Below are 13,404 nucleotides of genomic sequence, written 5' to 3'. Positions count from 1 at the left end.
ACCTTCGGCTCTGATACCATTCTGTCACACCCCAACCTAAGGCGAAAATGCCGGGGCGTGATCCGATTGCTCACAGCTCAAAGATACTATCATATATAAAATGTGACAATATCTAATTAATTATTTTATTCAAATATACACACATTATCCAATTATAACAAACAATTTACAAATATGAATATAAGCTCAAATAATGTTTATCTTGATTATATCCTAAGGTCTTGTCTACATGTCCAAAATTCAATCTTTAATACAAGCAACCTGCATATGCGTAGAAAATGGAGTTTTGTCAGCATAAAGTTAAGTGAGAATATCACCAGTTTTGACACAACAATATAAATAAACATAACGTGATAAGTGCGGTAAATATAATCAAACCATAAACAAGTATGTAGAACGTTGCCCAGAGAATCAGGCGTTGGTCAATAGCAGGACTGCATGAGCACCCACTATATGAATGAATGAATAGTAATCCCAATATACGAATGAATGAATAGTAACACAAGTAAGCAAGTAGCACGTATGTTTGATTAAGTCACTCACAATTACACGTATGCATTTGTTTGAATATATATATATATATATATATTGTATGAAATACGGATAGGTACGCATATATCCCCAAAACGTTTAGAAAAGTTGGTAAAATAGGGAAATGATAAACTCACCTTAGATTAATGACAAACGAATGTAAATACGAATAAGCGAGTTAATCAATAAGCGAGTCGTCCACTACACGTCAAACGATATAAGCAATTCAAAATCTGAGATTTTAGGATATGATAACTTGAATAGAAACGAAATCGTTTCCGCTGAAATCAATCCAAATGGACGTTTAGAATTTAAGTTATGTTTGTTTTAAGATTTAAGCGAGCTGATACTGACCAGAATCCGAACAGTGAGTCGGAAGTCGGGTTTTGGTCAATGGCCTTAAAATTTCGTTACGAGAATAAAAGTCTTCTGGACCGAACGTTGAATCTGACTAGAAGTATGAGAAAACGGTAAGTCAAACTAGTTGACTATTTTGCCCTTTAACGAGTTTTAAACGAATTAACCAGTCAATATCCTTCAACCACTGAAATTTATTGAAGTTTATTGACTAGGGAATGTTAATGAACGACTTATATGTTTACAACTTACCCGGAAAGTGAAAGAATCAACCACAACAAAGAGTCAAAGGTCGGTACATAAGCAAAGTCAACCGATTAAGCGTGTATCTTCAACAATAATGCAAAAACCGAAGAATACGGAGTATGGAAGAGCTAGGTGACGGATGGGATTTGTGTATTAGGGTTTATGGATGATTTGTGGCAGAGAAATAATGATATGTTTATATATAATTCACTAAATCGAACTAAATATGGTAACTTACTCGTTTAAGAACCGAATGAGCCTTTAATGATTAATTCAATATTATAACCAGTAAATTTTGTTCTTGATCAAGGGTTAAGGGGCATGGACATGTATCTAAGCTATATTAGTTTTCTTGGGTCTTAAAACACTCGATTATGTCCTAAAATAAGCGATTTTGGGCCAAAAACGAACTAGGAAACAATTAAAGCAAAACGATCTGACCAGTAAGGCCATAGCGCCGCGCGGAGGCCACCCCCCATGGTGGTCGCGCAGCGCTCCGGCCCACAATGGGTGAGTTTAAATTTTTGACAAATATAGTCCCTTAACTTCCTAAAATGTTCACTTTTTAATTATTTTAAAGTTTAAACATAGAATAAGTAAATTTAAGAACTTAAAGGGTATAAAATGTATATTAGAAACTTAAGTACTTATAAATATTTGATTTTGATAAATATTAAAGATTTAAAAACGTTTTGTTCGGGTTAAACATAAACGAATACGGGTTTGGTAAAATCTGAAATGTTACAGTCCATTAGTGTCCTCGGTGTTCGTTTATCCATTAGTGTCCGTTACCGAACAATGAACGGACATGAACTTTCATTCGGAAGGGTATTCGTGAACTGTCCGTTTGTTCGACAAAAGCTTAGATACGAACAATGACAAGGTCTCGTCTTGTTGTGTCCGCTCACAACCCTAGTCATATCCTCTGGCTATTCACACTGCACGTGTTTTAAGACCAAGAAATCGCCGTTGCTAATTGCGGCAACCCCTTGTGAAACAATTGTAAGAATTGCCTTTGCATGCATTGATAAAACTCATAAAATAAATTTTCAAAAACCACTAATAATCATCGTTTTTTGAGATGAGACTTTGTGGCGTTGATCTTTACCAACTTAGCAAGGCGATGATAGAACAGAACAAAGAAGATTATTCGATGTAAACAAATTATCTTGGTTGCTCACTCTTAAAATTGAGTTACAAATCTAACTGATCTCACATAAAAAGAAAATTAATTTTAACCAAGTAAAAAACAAAAGAAACATATCCTTCCAAATGTTTCTTATAAATTAAATAATTGAATCCACAAACTTCTCACTTTACAGGAGATGGTAAGAAACTTGGTTTCTGGACCGATGTTTGGGCTGGTAGCTCAAGTTTAAAGGAAGTTTGTCCGAACTTATTTAAACTTGAAAAATTCAAGTTCTGTAAAGTTAGTGATTGGTTTTGGTGACAAGGGGGTAATTTTAGTTGGACATGGGATTGGTATAGAAATCTGAGGGCGGAACAAGAAAGATTTGAATGGGAAAAATGCTTACAGTTGATGAGCTCGGCTTCCTGGAAAGGGGGCCCGGACTCTTGGAGATGGATTGGTAATACAGACGGGGTTTTTTCGGTTAGTTCTATAAAGAAGATATTGGTTAAGAATAAAAACATAAGCAATAACTACATCATAAATGGAGTAAATTGGTCCCTTCTAAATGCAATATCCAAGCGTGGAGAGCGGAAATGAATCGAATTCCGACTAAGATGGCACTTGTTAAGAGGAATATCCAGGTGGAGGATGATCGGTGCCCTCTATGCGACGTAAGCTTTGAGTCGGCGGATCGCATTACTACCGGTTGCTTAGTGGCGTCGGTAGTGTGGAAGCATATAAGTCAATGGTGCAAAGTCCCTCCTATCTTCGGTTTTACGGTAAGAGATATATTAGATCTATGTAAGTCTATGGAGCTTGGCGATGTGGAAAAGGAGGTTTTTCACAGGATTGTTATAGTCGCTTGCTGGAGAATTTGGAAAGCAAGAAATGAGAAGGTCTTTGAAGATAAAGAGATTAAAGAGCTGATTGGAGATATTAAGTTGAGTGGGTATTTTTGGTACAAGTTTAGATCAAAAAATAGGCAATTAAATTAGTCTAAGTGGTGTAAATTCTTGTTCATGTAGTATCCCTCGTTAGTTTTTTTAGGTGACTCCTCTCCGCTTGTGGAGGTGGTAGCTCGTGGTGTTGGTTTTTTTGGATTATAAAATTTACAGTTTCGAAAAAAAAACATGCACATATTACTATTCAATGAGTAAATGTACATAATGTCAGTATCTAAAGCATTTCAAAACAACAAAGTCAACCATATAGTAATGTTGCACATAAGTTGTGTCTATCCCTTTAAAATAGCATCTTAGAGATGGGCATAAAACCGAGTTCCGGGCCTAACCCGGTGTGCCCTACCTGGAACCAGACTTCGTCTTACCCAACCAGCGGGTAAGAACCAGGTTTTGGTTTCTGAAAGAAACTGTACTTGGACCCAAGAACCAGTTCCAACTCTACCCGGTCAAAAACCAGACCCGACCTGGTCAATACCCAATAAAAACCCAGTCAAAACCCAGACCATACCCGAAACCGGTTCCTACTTGACCCGGTTTTTAACTTTTGTTGACCAAACCCGAAATCTGGTTCCCAAAAAAACCCGGTGTGCCAACCTCTCTTGTGTTTTTTTTTCTTTTTAAAATTGTGTAAACTCATTTGTATTCAATAAGTGAAATAAAACAATACCACCATTTGTATCAATTTCCCGAGCAAAAAGCCCCCAGAAACACAACATAATTCATCAACAACCATCCTGTTTCACTGTTCTAACTTTCTACATTTAAGTAAATGACAAACCAGCCAGCCAACAATACTCAAAATATGACACAAATAGCTTACGGCCTACAAGGCAACACAGATTACAGAACAGTCTACACTACTATAAAAATTGTGTATCTCAACATATACGCCTTTCTAACCCTACATCACTTTGACTGACCCAAGCTTGATGACTGATTTGGCCGACTCCCACTTTCTTCACTAGTTAATAAATGCGGAGGCCCTAAATTGAACCCGTTTTCCTTAACTGACCCAAACGGGTCATCTTTAGAGAGTAAAGAAGTAAATTGCGGGGTATAATTCTGAAGTGTTTCCATTTGCTTTAAAGATGGAACTTTACCTTTACAGTATTTGCGCCACATGTCACGATAAGAGGACTCCAATCCGGTAATAAATTTGGATCCGTTACATAAAGGGGATTTGGACATCTGGCTTCTTAGATTCATTCTGAGATTTGAAAGTGATGTAATATCAGAAGCCAATTGTATTGCCAGCTTAAAATACTCATCTTCACTTTTTGCAACCAGTCGTTCTAATCCTGAAATTTAAAGTTATATAATTAATAATACACAATATTAAAATAATTAATAAAGAAAATCTTACCAACTGCAGTTAGAAGACTGACACCAACATTATGTGCGTGAACCGAACCACCCATGGTGACACATGGCACTCCCATGTAAAGAGATTCGCATGTGGTTGTAGTTCCTGCATATGGAAAGGTATCCAAGCTACAAGAATACACACAAAAATATAATAAAAATAAGCCTAATAGTATTATATCTTCAAACGTCTAAACTTAAAAATTAATAAAATGAAGAGTTTACCTAATGTCCATAAGAGAATATGCTTGCATATGATCATGATTGAGTAAAATCAAAGGCACGAGATCCACGCGAAGTGATTCCAAACCTAACTGCTCCAATGTTGATAGGAATTTCTGTCTTACACTTTCACAGCAGAAAGGTTTACACTTCACAATAAGCCTAGAGTTTGGAACTGCACATAAAATTTTCGCCCAAACTTGCAGTACTTTTGGTGTTATCTGATACAGAGAAAATGTTCAAAAGTTAAAAAAAAGTTCGTTAAAAATAAGATATTACAAAACTACTCTTCTTCCTTACCTTTGCTAAATTGTTGAAACTACCAAATGTCACAAAGCCATTAGAAAGAGCAGGTGCAGGTGATGTAGGCCCTGCCTCGGGAGACGGTGTATAGCAAAGAAAGCATTCTGGTAGACGAACAAGATCCTCAACATGCCTGTAAACAATGCAATACTTCCATTGAGTTCAATATATATATTAATAGTATATTATTTTCTTGAGAATATATCTAAAAAACTGTACTTCTGCTTTGTATCAGGAGGGTCAGCCAAGGCGTCGGTAATTCGGTAGTCAATAGTAGGCAAACCAGTGGTATTCGGGTATCCAATCCACGTCACCTTAAGTGTATAAAGCCAAAATAATATAAGCAGCATGTTGAATTCAAAGTAAATAATAATAAATTTATTAATTGATAACCTGAAGTGGTGCAGGGCGGCAAGCCATCATTCCCAGCTTATTATTAGCGGTATGACCGGTAAGTTCCACCAAAATATCAACTTTATCTTCTCGAACCATGCTTGCAACCTTCTTCTCATCAACTCCATAAATATCTCTCCATACGCCTCCTCTTTTCAAAACTATATCTCTGAACTTAAATGTTTTTGCATCTGCCTGCGACATTTACAAATAGCATATATATATACACATAGTGAATAGAATGAAATATTAGACGTGTAAATGGCGTGTAGACGGACACTTTACCTTAACAACCGCCGAGTAAACAACCACCTTATAGTTAACATAGTCATGATAGAAAAGAGGTGCTTCGATGAAATAAGATACAGAATGTGTAAAATAATCAGGAGACACATATCCAATAACAAGTGGTCTTTCTGGATCTTTTGAATTGTCCCACGAAGTATACTGAGGATGTAATCTCATAAACCGACAGCCCCAGTCCCTGTAATAAGTCATATAAGTTGTATGCATATATAAGTATGTAATGTCAAACTAACAATATACAAAGTATATGCAACATGTGTAATAGCTAAAAGAAACCTGTGAGCTTCAAATAATTTAGAATCTGTTCCCTCGTTAATGTAGTTCATTGCGAGTAATCGGTTCTGCAACGAAGTCAATGCGCAAAAAATAAGAAAAATGTTAAATAAGCTCAGTCATGAGGTAAAGATTTATTAATTCTCTTCAACTGTTAGTTTGATTCAGATGTAATCACCTTATGTATGCACCGAACTATAAGTTCGCATATCAGTATTCACCAATTACCAAATTACAAGCTCCTCATTTTTTGTAAGCAAAAATTACCTAAGAAGCTGACTTATATCCGAGAATACGTGTGCAACAAAACAATTATTTTACTTTGTCATAACTGTTAAAAATAAATATCATTTTTATGAGACATGCATTAGTTAGCTTCATTTATGTAAATTTATGATTTAACAAGATTATTTACCATTTATCATGCGGCATTACCAAACAATTTCACTGTCTAAAAATAGTTAACAAGGATTAAATCAAGACGTTGAATATAAAACGACTAATAAACAATATTTTCCTATTTCCGTTAGCACCAGTTCTATGCAAAACATCTAAACCACTTGAGCTCTCACCCGTTAGCACCTTTTCATTCAGTTTTAACAAACACTACTTGCATTTCATATGGTTAGTAGTTAGTGCTGTCTATTAACATCAAACAGTAATGAATCATGACTACACATTATGTCTCCATTTTGAGAGGCAAACAAAATGTGATTCCCATTAAGGTATCATGTTTTCTCCTTTTTAAGGCAATCCACGTGATTATCTAGTAACTATAAACTAGAGAAGAATTAAATGCATATAATAATACCTGGCCTGCGTTGCGAGAATCTGGGTCTATCTTAAGACACTGCTCATATGCTTCAATTGCCAAAGTTATACTCCCAGCATCTCTGTACAAAACCCCTACACGTAACAATTTGCAACAAATAATCAATAACATGATATGCATAGAATGAAAGGAAAAAAAACAAGAAAAATACTATAAATAAACTGTAAGATGGCAGCTAGTAAACTTTTACTTTAGAGCTGAACCTTGTCGAACAAAATCAAGGTGGCATATAGATAATAGAACTTGCTACAAGTCTAAAACTTTATAGATTCTACAGTATCCAAATATGCAGTGATTTGCACACCTAATAAACGCTCAAAAGGACAACTACAATCTGCTAAAAACGTTAATGATTACAGTGTATGATTATGTTAGAAACAAACCTAAGTTATTGTAAGCTTCTGCATAAGTAGGGTTTGCCACAATTGCTTTCTCGATCATGCTAGCAGCAGCATCCATTTTACCCTATACATGTTTATTTATAATGCAATAAGTAACCGTAAAACTACATCGTCCTGTTAAATTCTGATAGATTCATTTATACCTGCACTGTGTAGACTACTCCAAGGTTGTTCAACGACTGAGAGAAATTAGGTTTAATTGACAAAGCCAACTTCAAAAGAAAACCAACAAAAATATATTAGAATAAGGTCTACATCTATTAATCATGAAACACAAATACTTGCAATGTGAAATGAATAACCTGATAACACTCCACAGCTTTATCAAGGTTGTCTCGGTCCTTATAAATAACTCCAAGATTATTGCATGCCTCCGCACAATGGGGATTAAAGTGGAAAGCAAGTTCATAGAACACAATTGCCTGCAAACAGAAGTGATAGCTTACTACAATTCATAGAAATTAACACAATGGCGCTACATATGACTAAAAGTATACCATACAAAAGATAATGAAAATTGATTAACAATACAATGATTAATGAAGCAAAAAGAACACAAAGATATCCATCAACTTTACCATTTCAAACTTAAGCATTTCCCCATATGCAACCCCAAGATTGTACATAGCATCTGCATAATGCCAGTTATAGTATAAAGCTTTTTTGTAATATGCCACACCTTGGTTAATATCTCCCTCCAATTTTACCTGAAAATATGTGAGTATTATAGAATAACCAATTAACCATAAAAAAAAATGAATAGAACCATTAAATGTAACCAAGAAAACAATGGGTACAAAATTGTTTTACCTTTGTACCTAAATCTGTCAAAGCAATTGCCATGTTATTCTTAGCAATCTCAAAGTTGGGTGACACAGCCAAACACCTGAAAAAATACAAGAAAACCATTCAAAGAATATTAGCAAATATAAAATAATGGATGCCTCAATGGTAAACAATAAATAAACATTCATAACCTCTCATAGCAAGCAATAGCCGATTCCAAATCTCCACGGTTTTTATAAATCACACCCATGTTACAATATGCTTCAGCATACATAGGCCTTTCCAATGCAGCCTTCTCATAGCAATTAAGTGCTGTGTCATATTGCATCATTTCAGAATATACAACTCCAAGATTGTAATATGCAGGCTGCCAAAATAAACAATAAGAATACACTAAACAGAATGAAACCTTAAACCAAAGCAGATGAGCTTACAGCATAATGAGGGTCAATCTTGATAGCATCATAATAGTTCTGAATTCCCTCTTGTGTGTTACCAGCAAGCTTTAAACTAGTTCCAATATCTGTAAGTACAATTGCCAGACATTCTGCTGCTGGTTTATATGATGGATCTGCTCCCAGAGCCTTACGGTATGACTGCATATGACATCAAAAATTGTATAATGCTTTCTTAATTAATAATAGTATTAAGTACAACACAGCAATACCTCAGCAGCCTCCACCAATCGGCCTTCATCTTTATACAAAATACCACAATGAGTAAGTGCACAAGGATTTTCTGGATCTAACTTAACAGCTTCAGAAAAGCTCTCAAATGCCTGCTTTCCCTTATTTTGCATCTGCAAGCAAATTCCTTTGCCAATATGAGCCTCAACAATCCCACTATCTTTCTCTACTATACTTTCATATATACCCAAAGCTTCCACAAATTTGTTTCTAGACCGTAAAACATTAGCATAACCAAGTGCATCTTTCTCCTCACAACTGTTTGTTATTGGACTGGTACATTTTGTCAAATTGCTGGCAGTTAATGACGGTTCAACTGCTTTTAGAAAACCATTATCTTTAACTTGACCCTTCTCTTTCTCTCCATCAACATCCTTCTCTGTCAATGTCATCTTGTACACCTAAAAGCTCAGATTCCAAAACCAACTGCAACAAATTGAAAATTTGATGATAATGTGGATTAGTGTATCAGTCTATTTCCACAAAACCCTAACAGAGCCCATAACAGATAAATAAACGTAACAAAGACCCATAGACTTAGAAAACCTAGCCTCAAACATAACGGATCAATGATTTAGCTTTCCTTACAGTAACATAAAGTTAAATCATCAAATGAAGAAAACCTAAAACTAGAAAAACATGATTCGAATTCATATCCACCGTCTAATTATTACAAGAACACCAGACAACAAAATGCAAACCTCAAAAACCTAAATACGTATTAAAAAACGAAGGTTTAAGAAAAGCATTTCCCGGCAACGGAATCTTTTATTTTTCTTTTAGGGGTAGCATTGCCCGCTTGCCTTCTGTTTCGATGTAATAAAAAAACTTATATAATTAGTTTAAAAGTCAATAAATGTGGATTAGCCCTGCCTAATGGTCTATTTGTACAAAATAAAAATTAAAAAAAAAAGTATCCAGTTATGCCCCTAAAAAGGTGTACTGATCCACTTCAAAACCCTAACAGAGCACATGGCAGATACATCAGAGTAAACCTAGCCTCAAACAAAACGGATCAAGGATTTAGCTTTACTCCAGTAACGCAAAATCAAATGAAGAAAACCTAAATTAACTTGATTCGAATTGAAAACCGCTATCTAATTATAACAAACACACTACACAACAAAATGCGAAACTCAAAAACCTAAATACGAATTCAAAACGGAGTCGTTTTGAATAATAATAGCATTACCGATGCTTACTAGTGTTAGGGTTCGTTGACTGACAGAGAGGGTTTAGAGGGGTTTTTTGTGCCTGACGATACGGAGAGTTGAGAGTGTTGGTTCCGCCGCAATCTCCGGCACGGTGGTAGGATGACGGTGAGTGAACGGAGCGCCACCGCGGCGGTGGTGGTGGTTTGTAGTCAAATGTTGAAGGTGTTGTGTTCCGTCTATGATTTTGCCCGCGTTCCACTGCAACCCTTGCCTGGCCCCAATAATAATTATTAATTATTATTATATTTTACAAGATACAAAACTAGTCCTTGGATTATTCACGATACATATTTTCAGGTCATGTAGTCTGTTTGTTTTATTTTCAAGCTCTCAAGAGTCCAGACGATCGAGGCATTTAAAGGTTAAGGGGACTAGGTAGCTCGGTAACACTGCCGCCACACTATCGGCTTCAGCAATCGGGTTAGGATTCGGTTTGGTGAAATTAATTGAGATGGAGGATAGTGAATATTAGTGCATGCAGCATACCCTCATTGGTTGGTGAAGTCTTCATAAATTTTTATGTGTCCTTACATAAAAATAAAAATAAATAGGTGTGTTTGAAGATGAGACTGAGGCAGAACCGGAAATGACTAAGACTGAAGAATGTACACAAAGGATTCAAATTGGTTTTTAGTTTGATCTAGGTTAAACAAGATTACAAAAATGTGAAATTAATCAAAAACTATAGTAACCCAATTTTCAAATTTACTTCAACTACAAATTTCTTGTTATTGTTTGGTTTACAAGTGTTTAGTTTATAAATTTTGAATGTTAATTATACATATACCTCAAACAATGATATGTTTTTACGGATGAAAATAATATGTACCTATCATTGGCTTATTATCTAGTCTATACCTAATAAATAAGTAACTTGTTGCTACTAAATGTTGCAATTTAGTGAGTGCAGCCTACTTTTTTTATGCTTCTCTTATTTCATCTTTCACCCCTTTGTGATATATAAATTTATAACTTACAAAACGAAATAAAATTTTCTTTATTGAATATTTCCTTCATTTGCCTCGTGTCATACACGAATTTCTAATTTAGTCATATGATAAAAAGTTTTATCAGCTAATACTTACAAGATTTGTTTGTCGTTCATTTGGATGGTGCAAGGAATCACTCTAAAAGTCTATGACAAGCTAACAAACACTGGTTTAAGATCGTAAGAGTGTTAATTTGCTTAATAACCCATTATGAGCACACTTGTATTATTTGAAGCTCTTTAAAAGAAGATGATAAAAGAAATGAGTGTTTATAAGGTTTTAATGTATAACTTTTTTCTCAAAAGTATAGTGCTTATTATTTAAATCATACTTGAAAAACTCAAAATTCAGTTCGAATCAAATTTGAATTATGGTTTTAAATACTTGGATCGGGTCCTTATGCGAACCCAAATAACTTAAAAACCAACACAAATAAACGCCTAGACTCGAAACCATTAGGAGAGGGAAAAAATGGATAAGAACAACGTTTTATATCTTTTTTATAATAACTAAAGTATCCCAATTATAAACTTAAGCAATTAAATATCTACCGGAAACTAAAATAATTGTAAAACCATCAACTTTATTTTCTTTTGCTCGAAATGGTATGAATTTGTTGGTTTCATATATCATCATCATCATCGTACTCAGTATATCCCACCAATAGCAATGCTATGGTAGGGTCTGAGGAGGGTAAGATGTAGACAACCTTACCTCTACCCCATAGGGATAGAGAGGCTGCTTCCGATGAGACCCCCGACTCGATAGTAGTTTTGCATCAAGCCTTGGACATAAGGCACATAGCACTCAATCATCGGGACACCGGCTGATTGATGCATGTGCCCTTTTCTTTCGGCTATCAACGCCACCACATGATGCCTGATTAACCTTCCCCACTTTTAACGTTATTTTCACGAGATTAGTAAAATAACGTCAAAATTAGTGCAATTTTACTTTTGCCCACCCGAGAGTTCACACATATATACATTATATGCGTGCACAGCCAGCAGGCCATTTGTTGGTTTTATATCTCTTTCACTATTCCTTTTTCTAAAAGCAAAAAAATCATTCAATATCGTTTAAGATGTGATTTTTAGTTTAAAGTTATATGCAAAAGAAAGTAGTGTTTTCTATTTTTTATTTATTATTTTTTATTTTAAATAAAGGAAAAGTAAATTAAAGTCTACACGAAATGGTTTGGCTAATCGTCGTCTCTTTGAAAATGACTGTGAGAACATATTTTTAACGACTTTTAGTGTAAACTGGTTGTCGGGAGACTCTGAAATGCTTACGAATTACTACCCGCATACAACCCACCTTATTATCTGAGTTCGAATCCTATAACAAACAATGGTGTTCTCTCTATTAGTGACTTACACTTGCTAGAATTGAACCAAGTCCCCCTGAAAATTCCTACAAAATTATTGTCGCATGCATGGTTAGAACTTTGTTACACATAATTAAGACAAACATGAGCGGAAATAGAGAGTATTGATCAGTGTAAGGTTACACAATATAGGGTGAAGTATTCAAATAAAATTACAATGTAAGCATGAAAAATAAAGTGTAAAGAATAAAATGGATTACATGTCATAAAATCTAAGAAAATAAAGCACATGAACAAAGATATGATACACGAAGCAAAGGGTCAACTTAACGAGTCAAGAGTCAAGACATTATATTTGAGGCTTTCTAGTTTCTACAACTTCTAGCGAGGTCGGATGTCGCATCCTCTATACAATATACATCTTGCCCCACCTTAATAGCCGTTATTAACCAATGGTCAATCCAACCTTTTATTTTACTCGTGTCACTCTTTAAAATGTTTAGTGAACATATATATTTATTATTTATAGTTGTAAGAGAATTTGATAAGATAGGCTTGTGATTTTTAGATTTAATAATGGATTAGATTATTAACCCGTGGACGCTATGGGTGAAAATATATAAATCGTCCAATAAACACATAATTTCAAACAACAACATAGTTTTAAATTTGTTATATGGGGCCACAATATGATATTTAATTGCACTTCATATTCATACAGAAAGAAATTACTAAAAAACATTTTACAAAAACAAAAGATACAAAGTACAACGTTTAGAAACATAATTTAAAACTTGAAGTTATAAAATTCATAAACTACTAAATATTTCCTTATAAACCATGTTTGTTTGTCTTATTTGTAACCTTACATGGTTATAAGAAATAAGCATTTTACACCATCTCTGCTATTCACTCTTAATAAAGCCACACATAGTTGAGCATGTATAAAAACAGGGCCTCTCAAATATATTCCAACTCTTGCCAGAGACAGTCCTTGACTTCTGTTAATGGCCATTGCAAAACAAACCGAGACTGGAAACTGTCTTCCCTTGAACTTAAACGAAAGTTTCTTATCTGAATGC

At 34.8% G+C, this 13,404-nt stretch overlaps 1 protein-coding gene across 1 annotated transcript; it reads right to left on the bottom strand.

The window, feature by feature from the left end:
• Positions 1-3,806: 3,806 nt before the first annotated feature.
• Positions 3,807-9,292, bottom strand: LOC143619825 (putative UDP-N-acetylglucosamine--peptide N-acetylglucosaminyltransferase SPINDLY). Its single transcript, XM_077091664.1, has 17 exons — positions 8,774-9,292; positions 8,541-8,702; positions 8,298-8,473; positions 8,131-8,206; positions 7,899-8,027; positions 7,623-7,742; positions 7,464-7,532; positions 7,303-7,384; positions 6,899-6,993; positions 6,091-6,155; positions 5,794-5,992; positions 5,509-5,703; positions 5,335-5,429; positions 5,113-5,248; positions 4,816-5,033; positions 4,592-4,719; positions 3,807-4,526 (listed from the first exon to the last, which is right to left on the bottom strand). The coding sequence occupies exons 1-17, from the start codon at positions 9,182-9,184 to the stop codon at positions 4,135-4,137; spliced, it is 2,748 nt and encodes a 915-aa protein (XP_076947779.1). The 5' UTR covers positions 9,185-9,292; the 3' UTR covers positions 3,807-4,134.
• Between the last annotated feature and the right edge of the window lie 4,112 nt (positions 9,293-13,404).

This window comes from Bidens hawaiensis, unplaced genomic scaffold, assembly GCF_021521415.1.
Source record: "Bidens hawaiensis isolate Kalapana, Puna unplaced genomic scaffold, B.hawaiensis_p1.1 tig00002507_1, whole genome shotgun sequence".
In the NCBI taxonomy this organism is placed as follows: domain Eukaryota; kingdom Viridiplantae; phylum Streptophyta; class Magnoliopsida; order Asterales; family Asteraceae; genus Bidens; species Bidens hawaiensis.
The sequence above is the reverse complement of the archived record's forward strand: the minus strand, read 5'-3'. Positions and strand labels throughout refer to the sequence as shown.

Bases quoted from the DNA above. Each gene is read 5' to 3' on its own strand.
- LOC143619825 (XM_077091664.1), bottom strand. From the start codon at position 9,184: ATGACATTGACAGAGAAGGATGTTGATGGAGAGAAAGAGAAGGGTCAA. The intron at 6,156-6,898 runs GTATTATTATAT...ACTTCGTTGCAG, and splicing joins ATTCTCGCAACGCAGGCCAG to AACCGATTACTCGCAATGAA. The intron at 4,527-4,591 runs GTAAGATTTTCT...TTTAAATTTCAG, and splicing joins CAGTCTTCTAACTGCAGTTG to GATTAGAACGACTGGTTGCA.